Genomic DNA, 14,715 nt, shown 5'->3' on the forward strand with positions numbered 1-14,715 from the left:
CCATTGCATAACAAACTTGACTAGGCAGAGGAGCTTTAAATAACCCAATAATTATATTACTTAAAGACTTACCAGGTGGTTTTTTTATATTTGACTGACTTAAAAAAAAGGTTTCAAACACACCAATGGATGAGTTTTCTATAGCTGTCAACTGTGACTTTCTTTCCAAAGGTAGAGTTCGCCTAGCTTTAATTCAATGCAGTGAAAATTTAAAATAGGATCTTGGATCCTGACCTGATTCTCAGAGACTGAACAACTTTCTCATTTTCTAGATAAAAAAAGAGACCTAGGGAAATTTAATCAAGGTCATTCAGGTGGGATTTGAACTCAGATCTTTTGGCTCTAAGTCAATAGTCCTTTTCCATGATCACATGATCAACATAATCCACATAATGAATAATAACCAAATAGCTTGTTGCTCTTTGGTTGATTCTTAGTAAATAGTGGAGCTTTGGAGAGGGTTTCTTTAGTAATAACTACTATTGCTCTGGTGATTTAAGGTTGACAAAGGGCCTTACGTATATTACTTCATTTGTTCTTTATGTCAAACCTAAGAGTGAAGTTCTAGCTATCGCCACTCCCATTTTACAGCTGATTAAAAGTGAGGCTTCCTAATGTTGTGAGACTTGCTCAGAGTCACCCATTAAGGAGCTGGAGCTGGATAAAAATCTGAAGGAAAAGCCAGATCACGAATAATGCCAGTGTTGGACTCTCCATACCAGCTGGGAGGCTATTTAAGAATCTGGTAGCTGAAATAGCTAGTGCCGATGGCTGAGAGAGATGAAGGAAGATTGGCTATTTCCTCTGCTCTTACAGTTTTATCTTTTGAATTCACACTTCGCTATTTTAAAGCTAAAGATGAAAGATAGCACAGTCAGATCTCATTTGATCCAAAATACATTTAGGGGAAGATAGTGGCTTCAAGTATCTGAATGATGGTTATTTGGGAGAGCTAGTGGATTTGTTGGATGATCTTGGGGGAACAGAAACAGAGGCAATAGATGGAAGTTAGTTATCCAGCCAAGTTTACCCTTGATGCTGGAGTTGGGGGTTGGGGGGTGAGGGTCAGGGATTCCTAAGGATGAGATTTGTCCAAAATGGAAAAGGAACCTTTGAAAGATGGTGGTTTCACCCTCCCTGAAGGTCTTCAGTCAGAAGCTGGATGTTTTAAAGGGGATTCATTTTCTGCCAGTGGTTGGATGAGATTGTAATGAGATCCCCTTAACTCTGAATATATGGGATTCCATCATTCTCATAGAATGCAAGCTTCTGGAGGGCAGGGGCCCATTGTAGTCCTTTTGTTTTTGTGTCCCCAGAGTCAAACACATCTCATTCATAGTAAGAGCTCAATAAATACTTGGATGTATAGATTCATTCTATGATGTAACTCACTCTCTCTCCCCTCCTGTCTCTGTCTCTGTCTCTCTCTGTCTCTCTCTGTCTCTGTCTCTGTCTCTCTCTGTCTCTCTCTCTCACACACACACACACACACACACACACACACACACACACACACAGGGGTCCTCTCAGTTCTCCCCAAGTTGAGAATTTAGTATTTGCTCAACAAAGCCTTCTTAATTAAGATTTTTTACAGATGAAGAAGCTTTGACAAAAAGAATGTAAAAATAACGAATGCTTGATGAAATGTTATTGTGGGCACGCTCACATGCTCCAGATAGAGTTGAGGGCCCCAATGTGGCTTGTAAATAAGTGGCATCTAAACTCTTCATTATGATTACTGTTATTGTAATCTGTTCCGCACTTGCCCATCTCCTAATCTGGAAGTCCCGTGTACTCTATAACATGTTTCTATCCTACCTGTGAAAATGGAGTAGAGGGAAAAGGACACTGGACTGAGCCAAGCATCAACCTTAACCCTCTGAGCATCTCCCCTCTGCGAGGAGAGTTAGTGAATTTGTTGTGTGATCCCAGAGGCAATGGATAAAATGGATAAAGTCTGTGGGATTTGGACAAATATTTTCCCTTCTCTAGATTGTGACGCTTTCTGGATCTAAATCCAGTGGTTTCAATCTTGTATTTCCCAAGCACCTAACAGAGGGCCACACCCACTCAAGAATGCGATGAATTGACTTGAACTGATGATTTTTTCCTTCCAGAAACATCATGATACACAGTAAAATGAACAGACCAGAAGAATAATTGAAATATTAACAACAATATGGGGTGATTATCAACTATGATAGACTTGTACAATTATCAAAAAAGACTTGTGATGGAAAATACCTTCCATATCCAGAGAAGGAAGTGTGCAGTTTAAATGAAGCTCAAACTTAGAATCTTCAATTTTTAGAAGTTGGCTAATGTATTATGTCATTTTTTCCTCTCATTTTTTTTGATTGGATTTGATTTTTCTCTCACAATATGATCAATATGGGTCTCTTTTTACCATGGTTATAAATGTAAAGTCTATATTAGATTGCTTTTGTCAGGGGGAAGGGGAAAGGGAGAGATGGAGAAAAATGCAAAACTCAAAATCTTGCAAAAAAAGATTGGTGGAAACTACCATTGAGTATAGTGAAAAAAACCACTAACTAAAAATATTTAAATTGTTTACAGAATTCTGGGGAAAGCTACTTCAAGATGGTTTTGACCCTTAGTTTTTTCCCTTTTTCAGAATGTTATCAGTCTTTTTAATGACCCAGGCTTTCAAATAGGCTCTACACCTTGGCCTTGCAGGTCCTTGCTGGCTTTTGTGGAGGCCTTCGGCCCAGGCCTCTTTAAAATGATCTCAGTTTATCCTGATTATATTTGTTTGTACACAGCTGTCTCCTCCATTGAGGTCAGGGACTAGGTTGGGCTTATGGGTTTTGGCTTTGCTCTGCTTTATATCCTCACTGCTTACTTAGTACAGTACCGGAAAAAAGGAGGTCCTTAAGAACCGCTGTGGCCTTGACTCTTTTGTCCATTCCATTGTCTCCATATTTCCCCTTCACCTCTTTCCTTACTTCCTCATTCTCCTGGGGCATGTGGAATCCATAGTTATTATTAACATTAATATTCTATCTCCCCACTCTAATAGAAATTTGGCTGTTCCTCAGAACAAACATTGATTTTACTTGGGATGTGGCCCAAGGAGGCCTAACCTTTTCTTATGTCTGCCATTTATACATCTCTTGCAATTACCATATTCTATTTGGTATCAGTGTTATTTGTATATGTTTTATTTTCCCAACCACACTATAAGCATATTGAAGACAATGGCATCTGTTTTTTATTTCTTCCTATAAGACTCTTAGTCCTTAGCAACACTTCATTCATTCCATCATAAAAATTGTTATTGAGTGTTTACAGTGAGCTAGGCTCATGTTTCCTATGATGGGTCCTGGAAGACATATCAAGACTAGTCTTTAACCTCATGGTATTTGCACATACTTAATAATTATTCTGGAGCAGTCTAACAATTAAAATGTTGACTTGTGTTGAGAGGGGCTTTAGACTCATCTAATCCATGCTAGTTATGGAACAATTTTAGGTTTAAAATATGTTGACATAAATTTCAGGGACCATAAGGGATGAGAAATAATGGAATAGAACCATTGAGGGAAAATGGGGCATACTTATTAGGGAGAGAGAAAGAGTGGGAGGTAGGCAGGTCACTCAGCTAAATTATGACCAAGTTGGGAACTCTGCAAATTCCAAGGTCAGGATATCTTCCACTATATCATGGGAACAAATTGATACGGAAAACATTTCTAAACTCAAGGTTTCATATGCACATGGATAATTTGTGGCCGCTCCACGAAGGACTCATTGATCTTTTTATGAACTTGCCTCTTTCCTTAAATCTCCCACAGCAACTCTTGTTGATGCCACACATTTGTGAATCTATCCTATCCAGATGTCTCACCTATGTTTGCCTCAAACTTTGATTGAAATTGTGTATTTATTAGCAGGAATTCAGCTCAAGGGCCACAGGGAAATGGAGAGACAGAGAGACATGGGTCCAAATGCCACCTCAGATACAGATATGTGATCCTGGACAAGTCACTTACCTACTTTGGCTCTCAGTTGCTACATCAGCAGAATGGAGGTTTGGGACCTCCTGGACTCTATAGTTCCTTTTAGTCCTAAAATCTAGACCATCACTGGCTATATGAAGGATTTCTTGATCCATCCATCCCCATATTGTTGCTCCCCCAAATGTGGCATCAACTACTTCCTACTTATTCTGTATGAATTTAGACATGGGCCCCTGCTGAGCTGTCTGAATAAAGAATCTGAGGAGGTCTGTCACTTCTGAAATTTCATTACACAGGCATGCAGGAGGCATGGCTGTTGGAAATTTGGTTTTGGAGTCAGACCAAAGGCAAATCCTGTTCAAATCCAGTCTTGGAGACTTACTATCTTTATGATCTTGAGCAAGTCACTTGTCTTCTCTCTGCCTCAGTTTCCTTAACTGTAAAATAAGGATGATAACAGCAGATACTTCCAAGTTTGCTGTGAGGATCAGATCAGATGATATTTATAAAGTCCTTAGAATAGAGCCTGGAACATAGTAGGTCCTTTTAATGTTATTTAAATATAATTTTGATCACTTCCTTCCAGGACTGTAAATCCCTTAAAAATAGGCACGGTTCCATTTGATTTTGGCAACTGTATCATACAGTTCTAAGAGAATTTAAAAGATTTTCTTTGCCTCATAGTGAGCACCTAAAGACTTGTTGATTGATCAATTAATTGATTAATTGATAGTCCGGCACCAAGAGCGTAATAGGAAGGGCCAAGAGGGAGGTTACAATATGAATATTTGGGAGGATTATTCACGGGTTAAGATCACAGAACCATCTGAATGAACAATCTGAAGAACAATCATTGACCTTTGAACAATAATAATTGATTTTTTTCCCTTGAGAGTCTGTGTCATATAATATAGTGATATTTAACTTAATTGGGGGTAAAGATTAACAAAATGCTTTCTGTGGGGGGGGGTGGCGGAGGGAAGCAAGATTAGGGGAAAAATTGTAAAATTCAAAATAAATAAAATCTTTCAAACAAAAGAAATGGGGACCATTGACCAGAGATTCTGGGGGTCTACATGGTGACTTAGTAAGCCCCATATTGATTTGATCTGTATTCTAATAACATTTTCATTTATTTTGCTAAACATTTCTCAACTGCATTTTAATTTGATTCCCACTGCTTTTGGTACTAGGACAAAGTGTAGAAAGAAACAGCTTTAGGGTAAGGAAATCTTGTTTTCAAGTCCCACACCTGACCCAGAATCTATGTGTGTGACCCAGAGCAAGTCACCCAATCCCTCAGTGGGTGGATTGCTAAACGGAGGGAAACCTGAATTGAAATCTAGCCTCAGGTACTTACTAATGGCATGATCTCTTAACTGCTGCTCACCTCAATTTCCTCACTGTAAAATGGAGTTAATAATAGTACCCATCTCACATTGTGATTGTGAGGATATAATGAGATATTTGTATACCTTGAAGAGATGTAAAAGTCCTAGCTAAGTAAAATAAAAGTAAAAACTGTAAGACTATAAAATGCAATAGTAAGTACGGTTCTGTACACATAGAGTTAGTGCCTTACATGGATGAAATCACAGTTCAGAAAATAAAATCTAAACACCCATTTTTTTGGAATGTATTTGCATCTCATGCCAGTCCCTTGACCAGTGGCTGTGCCCAAGATGAGAAAGGAAAGGAGTTAGAGAAACCCTAGAGAACATTGGGGGGGGTGGCATGTGTGGCAGAGGCAGAGGAGGCAGAAGATCTGAGCTTATTCTCAGCTGAATAACCCTGAGCAAATCATATCCATGAACTTCAGCTTCCCTCCCTGAATAATGGAGATGAGAATACCTGTACTTCACACCATGTAGGGTTGTGAGGAAAACCCTTGATTGAACTGTGGATGTTACAGAAAAATCAGCAGGTGTTCTAATCATACTTCCAAGTTCAACACTGGCCAGGTGACCCGTACATACTTGCCCATTTGATTTCTCCCTGGCTGCCTTTCTTATATGAATAGGATCTGACACCAAGTGGAAAAAGAGACACAACTCAATTCAAATCACTCCAAATGTAAATGTAAATTCTCTCTCTCTCTCTCTCTCTCTCTCTCTCTCTCTCTCTCTCTCTCCATATATATATATGTATATATGTATATATTAGATTTATTTATATATATATAGATAGATAGATAGATATAGATATATACATATGTCCTGAGAGTGAAAATATGAATAGAAATAGAAAGAGCAATACTCACTTAGAAATAGGATTGACACTGGCTTCAATAATTGTTAAACACTTACAGCACTTAATGTTTTCGGGAAATTCTTGCACACCTGAAAATGTGAAAAGAGAAAACTCAATGGGAGGAGATGCCAATAAAAAATTCTCTTATTTGTCACCATTATTCATATATCATATTCATAATAAAGGCAAAACTCATGTACTAGATTTATATGAATAACATCTAAATATGATATGTAAATATGTAAATCTCTAAAATAATTTTGTAGATGCATACATAAAAGGATATTTATTGATCTAATAAATAAATCTAATAACTGGTTTTATGCAAAAACCAAGAAAGTAGATAAACCATTGGTTAATCTGATTAAAAAAAGAAAGAAGATAACCAGCTTAACCACATCAAAAATGAAAAGGCTGCCCTAACCGCCAGTGAGGAGGAAATTACAGAGATAATTCAGAGCTACTTTGCTGAACTCTATGGCAATAAATTGGACAACTTGAGTGAAATGGATGCATATTCACAAAAATACAAACTGCCCAGATTAACAGAAGAGGAAATAAAATACTTAACCCTATCTCAGAAAAATAAATTGAAGAAATCATCTATAAAAAAGTCTCCAGGTCCAGAGGGATTTACAAGTGAATTCTACCAAACTTTTAAGGAACAATTAATTCCTGTTCCACATATAGTATTAAAAAAAATAGGCGAGGCAGCTAGGTGGTGCAGTGGATAGAACACTGGGCCCTAGTCTCAGGAGGACCTGAGTTCAAACAGGATATTATAGACTTAATAATGACCTAGTTGTGTGACCTTGGGCAAGTCATTTAATCCCATTGCTTTGCAAAAAACCCCCAACAACCCTAAAAAGAGGAAAAGAAGGAGTTCTGCTGAATTCCTTTCATGACACCAATATGGTGCTGATACCTAAACCAGGAAGAACCAAAACAGAGAAAGGAAATTATAGGCCAATCTCCCTAATGAATATTGATGCAAAAATCTTAAATAAAGTTTTAGCAATGAGATTACAGCAACTTATTACTAGGATATAACACCACGATCAAGTAGGATTTATGCCAGGTAGGCAAGGGTAACTGGGAATTAGGAAAACACTCAATATAATTGAGCATATCAATAGCAAAACCAACAGAAATTCCATGATTATCTCAATAAATGCTGAAACAGTCTTTGATAAAATACAACATCCATTCCTATTAAAAACACTAGAAAGTTTAGGAGTAAATGGAGTTTTCATTAAAATAATAAGTAGTATCTATGTAAAACCATCAACAAATATCTTATGTAATGAGGACAAACAGGGAGTATTTCCAATAAGATCAGGGGTGAAAGAAGGATGCCCATTATCACCCTTACTATTCAATATAGTGATAGAAATGTTAACTAGCAATAAGAGAAGAAAAGGAAATTGAAGGAATCAGAATTGGCAACGAGGAAGCAAAACTTTCAATCTTTGCAGAGGACATGATGGTCTACCTAGAGAACCTAAGAAAAACATCTAAAAACCCCCTTGAGAGATATAGACCCAGAACAAATTGGAAACTGAATAACCTCATTTTAAAAAGTGAGTGGACCAAAACACAAAGTATAGAAAATATTAACCATTTTATCCTAGATAATGATAATAATGAAACAACATGCCAAAACCTATGGGATTCATTCAAAGCAACTCTCAGGGGATATATTATAGCTCTAAGTGCTTACATGAATAAATTGGAGAAAGAGGAAATCAATGAACTAAACATGCAACTAAAAAAATTAGAGAAAGAACAAATCAAAAATCCCCAATTAAATACCAAATTAGAAATTCTAAAACTTAAAGGAGAAATTAAAATCAAAAGCAAAAAAATTATTGAATTAATAAATAAAACCAAAAGTTGGTATTATGAAGATACCAATAAAATTGATAAACCTCTGGTCAATTTGATTAAAAAAAAGAAATAAGAAAACCAAATTGCTAGTATCATAAATGAAAAAGGTGAACTCACGACCAATGAGGAGGAAATTAAAGTAATAATTTGAAATTATTTTGCCCAACTCTATGCCAATAAATTTGATAATCTAAAGGGAAATGGATGAATATTTACAAAAATATAAGTTGCCCAGGTTAAATGAAGATGAGATTAAATACCTAAACAACTCTATCTTAGAAAAAGAAATTCAACAAGCTATTATTGAACTCCCTAAAAAAAATCTCCAGGGCCTGATGGATTCACAAGTGAATTCTACCAAACATTTAAGGAACAATTGGTTCTAATCCTATATAAACTCTTTGGAAAAACAGGGAAAGATGGAACTCTGCCTAACTCTTTCTATGAAACCAATATGGTACTGTTACCTAAACCAGGAAGAGTTAAAACAGAGAAAGAAAATTATAGACCTATTTCCCTGATGAATATAGATGCGAAAATCCCAAATAAAATCTTAGCAAAATGATTACAACAAGTCATCACTAGGATAATACATTATGATCAAGTAGGATTTATTCCAGGAATGCAGGGTTGGTTCAACATTAGGAAAACTGTTAGTATACTCAATTATATCAACAACAAACCTATCAGAAATCATATGATCATAGCAATAGATGCTGAAAAAGCTTTTGACAAAATACAGCATCCATTCCTATTAAAAACACTAGAGAGTGTAGGAATAAATGGACTGTTCCTTAAAATAATGAGCAATATCTATCTGAAACCATCAACAAGCATTATATTCAATGGGGAGAGGCTAGAGGCATTCCCAATAAGATCAGAGGTCAATCAAGGATGCCCATTATCACCACTACTATTCAATATTGTATTAGAAATGTTAGCATCAGCAATCAGAGAAGAAAAAGAAATTAAAGGAATTGGGAAGGAAAAGACAAAACTCCCACTCTTTGCAGATGACATGATGGTCTACCTAGAGAATCCCAAGAAATCATCCAAAAAACTACTGGAAACAATTAGCGATTTTAGCAAAGTTGCAGGTTATAAAATAAAAAAAAAACTCCTTGAAACAATTAACAAATTCAGCAAAGTAGTAGGATATAAAATAAACCCACACAAATCATCAGAATTTCTATATATAACAACAAAGCCCAAGAGCAAGAGATAGAAAGAGAAATTCCATTTAAAATAGCTGTAGACAACATTAAATACTTGGGAATCTACCTCCCAAGACAAATCCAGAAACTGTACGAACATAATTATAAAGCACTTCTCACCCAAATAAAGTCAGATCTAAATAATTGGAAAAATGTCAATTGCTCATGATTAGGTCAAGCTAATATAATAAAAATGACAATTCTACCCAAATTCAATTGCCTACTCAGTGCCATATCAAGCTACCAAGTAACTATTTTACCAAGCTAGGAAAAAAAAATAGCAACAAAATTCATCTGGAGCAACATAAGGGCAAGAACAGCAAGGGAACTGATGAAAAAATGTAAAGGAAGGTGGCCTAACTCTACCAGATCTAAAACTACACTATAAAGCAGTAGTCATCAAAACTGCCTGGTGCTGGTTAAGAAATAGAGTCATGAATCACTGGATTTGGATTAAAAGAAATAGTAGTAAATGACTACAATAATCTTTGTCAGATGCAAAGACATTAGCTTCTGGGATAAGAACTCTCTATTTGACAAAAATTGTTGTGAAAACTGGAAAATAGTATGGCAAAAGCTAGGTATAGACCCACATCTCATACCCTATACTAAATAAGGTCAAAATGGGTACAGGATTTAGACATAAAGGGAGACACCACAGATAAACTAATAGACCAAGAAATTATCTATTAAATCTAAGGAAAGGGTAAAAATTTGTGACCAAATAAGAAACAAAGTACATTAAAAAACTGCAAAATGAATGATTTTGACTATATTAAGTTAAAAAATTTTGCACTAATAAAATCAATGCTGCCAAAATTAGAAGGAAAGCAGAAAGCTGGGAAACAATCTTTACAAGCAGTTCTGAGAAAGGTCTCATTTCTAAAATATAGAGAACTGCATCAAATTATTCAGTTACAAGTCATTCTTCAATTGATAAATGATCAAAGGATATGAATAATGTTTTCAAATGAAGAAATTAAAGCTATATTTATAATCATATGAAAAAATGCTTCCGATCATTATTGATTAGAGAATTGCAAATTAAAACAACTCTGAGGTTATCACCTCACACCTATCAGATTGTTTAAGATGAGAAAAAGGGAAGATGATCCATATTGGAGAGGTTGTGGGAGGAATTAGGACATTGATGCATTGCTGATGGAGTTGTGAATGGATCCAATCATTCTGGAGAGCAATATGGACCTTTCCCCAAAGTGCAATAAAATTGATCATACCCTTTGACACAGCAATACCAAATACAGAAAAAAATCATAAAAATGGGAAAAGTCCCACATGTTTCAAAATATTCATAGCAGCCCATTTTGTAGTGACAAAAAATTGGAAAATGAGGGGACACCTGTCAATTGGGGCATGGCTAAATAAGTTATGGTACATGAATACTATGGAACACTATTGTTCTATGAGAAACCATAAATGGTCATTTTCCTAAAAACTAATATCAAACACTAATATTCCTCTAGTAATGATGTATAGTTGTGGGTTATGTTTAACTCTTATTTCTGAAGAACCGAAGATGGGATTCACTGTAAGAGCACCAGAAAGAGACTTGGTTTCCATGAGTAGGCTTCAACCCAGTCAGCCATAGTGTAGAGAAAGACTCAGTGGGGAGAAGTGAGATAAACACTATTTCATCAGACCAGAAAGATCTTTTTGAGATGAAGAGATAGAAGGGAAGGCTACCCTTTTTACCTAGGATCTCTCAACCAAAAAAAGTAAAAGGCTAGACTGGAGCCCAGGTCCTGCTCTCTAATTACTCTCCTATATTTATTATATAAATGGATATTAAGGCTTCATTTGCTTTATTAGATTCAATGGTAAGTTGGGTAATATGGATTTAAGTTCATAATATAACTGCACAATGAAGAATAGTGTGAGATGAGGTGTTATGATCTGACATAGTTTATATATGCATTTGAGTATTTGAGCATTTCTTTGTCTTGCATAGCAAGCTTGCCATTTATGAGAATGAAGTTCATTATATATGTCTAGTTAGGTATACAAAGTCAGCATTGCCTAGTCATGAAAGAAGCAGCCAAGAAGACCAAAGGACTTGGGTTCTGGTCCCACTCCTGACTTTGCCATCATGATAAATGACTTCACCCCTTGGTATTCTAGGTAGACTCGAAGACCCAGAAGGGTCACCCTGAATTTCTAGAGGGGGTTTCCAAAACCACCAGTACAAGTCTAGGTCTAAAACCTTTCTCTTGATATTTTATAATATAAATACATTTAATGTATCAATTTAATACAAAAATTATGATTTCTTCACTTTAATAGCAACCTATTCACTGTGACCAATTTTAGCCTTCATGAACTGTGGAAATTGGAAATGATTAGACTTGAGTGGTTTCTAGCATTTTTAACATGAGGAAACCTTTATAACATAAAACATTTCAGGGGTTTCCACAACTGTCCTTGGTGATACTAAACAGATTGAAATGGCAAGTATAGTGTGCATGTGGATTCAGAGACCCTTTGAAATAATTCCTAAGGTTCTATGATCTACAGAATGGGAGAATGTGGACCAATTTTTCAAGGAAGTCAAGCTAGGTTTGGTTATTTTTTGGCAAGGCAATGGGATTAAGTGACTTGCTCAAGGTCACAATCTTATTATTCTTATTATTATCATTCTTCTTCTTCTTCTTCTTCTTCTTCTTCTTCTTAAAGTGTCTGAGACCAGATTTGACCTGACTTCAGGGCCAGTGGTCTATCCACTATTCCACCTAGCTTCTTCCCCCAAGCTAAATTTTTAGGCCTCGGTTTTGCATAACTCAAGAGTAGTCTTTTTTTTCAGCATGTCTGAGATAACTTAAGAGAGAAAGGAATTGATATGGACAATGGAACGCTGGAGAGCTACAATGGAGGGCAATCAGGATGGATGAAGGACCTTGAGTTCATGAGGTAGTTGGAAATAGGGATGTTTAGACTGAGGAAGAGAAGACTTGGGTTTTCAAGGGGGGAGGCATATTAGTTGAATTGTAGTATTTGGTGATCTGTCATAGTTTTCTGACCCTTGGACCCATTGATCATTGACATCTCATGGAATTCTGATAAAAAATTCTTTATTTCTATAAATTGGAATTATTCTCTCTAGGAGATGTATTGGTGTAAGCTGACCCATAATATGCAACAAAAGTTTTAGGGAGGCACCTATTTCATAAGCAGTATCATTTTGTTTGATTTAAATCTTGATGCTTGAAGTATTAACAATGAGCAAATGCTACAAAAATATCAGAATAGAATCAAGAAATGTCCCTAACACTGGTTTCAGTAATCATATCTCTAATATAATTAAAATATTTTCATGGAAATATTAGCTATAGAAATTCTGTTCTGTGTGTTCTTATCAAATAAGAAATGCCATAATTTTACTCACTGAACTAAATGTGTCCAATAATCAAGATTTTGGATAGAAAGGAATTGATTAAAATAATCCATTTGAATATATTCAAGTGTTCACAGGCAGAAGATAAATTGACCATTCAGCCTCATTCTAATTCGAAAAGGAATTTTCTTTTTTTTTCTTTTCTAAATCTGAGGGAAAATTTTAAAAGACAGTAAACTCTCAATTATTCAGGGACCAATTAGGAAGAGTGTGGATTATCCATTTTCTTACTTGTTCTCCCTTCTCCTGGCTTCTATGTAACCATTTCACTCCTCATTAACTCTTCCACCAGAGGGTGTGAAAAGTAAAGAAAAGGAGAGAAAATTCTGATCCATCAGACTCAGTCCTTGTTTGTGGGTAGAGCATTGGAACTAATAGTGCAAGTGAAGCCTTATTACTCCCTGTGAACTATATTTATTTGTGCTACTTTGACCCTTATTAAGACAAATCTCCAAGAGTAGATTAGAGCTTGGTGAACCTATTAATAACAGTAGTTTTCAACCTTAGTTAAAGATAAAAATAGAATAGGTGTCAGGCTAGAAATGGAATGCAATAAGACTTCCCCCACCCCAAATCATATTTAAAATAATAGGCTCACAGGATTACAACTGGAAGGAGCCTTTAAGATCATCCAGTACAATGTGTGTGTTTGTATATACACAAATAGGCTATGCATGTATATATGAAAATATGCACACAGATCCAGTGTCTCTACCTATCTATCCATGTATCTACCTTTCTTTTTTCTTTTTCTTCCTTCTTTCCTCCTTCCCTTCATTTCTAAAAATCAAAAGTATATGATGCAAAATATGTATTTAAAACTCTCAAATCATTTTCTCTCCATCTTTTTATTAGTCTCTCCAATATAATCTCATAATTTAAAGAGAAGCAACAAAAGCAGTGTAAAAAATAACACCAAAACCGTAAACATTATTCCTTGAGTCAGGAGAGATGTGGGTTTAAATTTTACCTCAGATTTGCATTAAATCATTTAACTTTTCTATCCTCAGTTTCCTCATCTGTAAAATGGGGATGATAGTAATACCACACTACCATGTTAGAGGGTTTTTATGGTATTCAAATGCAAAGGAATATAGAAAATGTCCTAAATTAGAAATCACTCTATTAATGCCAGCTATTATTACATCTTCTTCTCAATAATGATTATCCATTAACTGCTCCATAATGTCCAGTTACTTAAAAGTCTAGTTGCTAAATTACTGTTAAGTCATGGCTAAATGAACCCTTGCATTTCCTTCTTGCACTAATCAGAATGTCTAGAAACTGCAACAAGTACCATTTTTCTAATAAAATGCAGCCAGGGAGAGGGATGGATCTTGGGATGACATTGATATACAGTATTCCTGGAGGAAATATTCTCTGTCTGTACTGACTACCAATGGACTCTGAAGCTGAGACCCCAGCTCAATGAGAATTCAGACCATCTGTCTGGGGGCACCTAGTCAGGCCAGTATGGGGAGGGGGCAGAATGTAAATCCACTGGATCTGAAGCTGTCTCCCTAGCCTTTCTACCTATCACCTCCAACAAGACCAAGACTTTTAAGATGGATGGGACTGAGATTTGTAACAGAAGGCGCTTTCCTCTGTTGATTATCTCCAGATAGACCCTTAGATGAACCTACAGACAGTTTCCTGTCTTCTTTTCTAATAGATGTCTAACAGCTGGGGGGTAGAGTGACCATTCCTTCTTTATTAATGTCATCTGCCCTAATGTGAACCCAAGGTTATTCTGATTATGTCAGGTCTCTTAGTCAAAATATAGTGTGGAGGAGGCAGCTAGATGGCACAGTGGATAGAGCACTGGCCCTGGAGTCAGGAGGACCTGAGTTCAAATCCAGCCTCAGACACTTAATAATTACCTAGCTGTATGGCCTTGGGCAAGCCACTTAACCCCATTGCCTTGCAAAAAAACTAAATATAGATAGATAGATAGATAGATAGAGGGATGGATAGA

General features: G+C 36.1%; 1 protein-coding gene across 5 annotated transcripts in view; it reads right to left on the reverse strand.

Annotated features, from left to right (window-relative positions):
* The window catches only part of LRRC7 (leucine rich repeat containing 7), a 594,014-nt gene that overhangs the window by 320,709 nt on the left and 258,590 nt on the right, over positions 1 to 14,715 (reverse strand). For all 5 annotated transcript variants that reach the window (XR_012475461.1, XM_074221205.1, XM_074221202.1 and 2 more), the window contains exon 5: positions 6,241 to 6,319. Coding sequence is in view for 4 of the 5 variants with exons in the window: in XM_074221205.1 (XP_074077306.1) it covers positions 6,241 to 6,319 (79 nt within the window). In the remaining variant the exon portion in view is untranslated. The remainder of the gene's footprint in view (positions 1 to 6,240; positions 6,320 to 14,715) is intronic.

Source organism: Macrotis lagotis, chromosome 2 (assembly GCF_037893015.1).
Source record: "Macrotis lagotis isolate mMagLag1 chromosome 2, bilby.v1.9.chrom.fasta, whole genome shotgun sequence".
Lineage (NCBI taxonomy): Eukaryota > Metazoa > Chordata > Mammalia > Peramelemorphia > Peramelidae > Macrotis > Macrotis lagotis.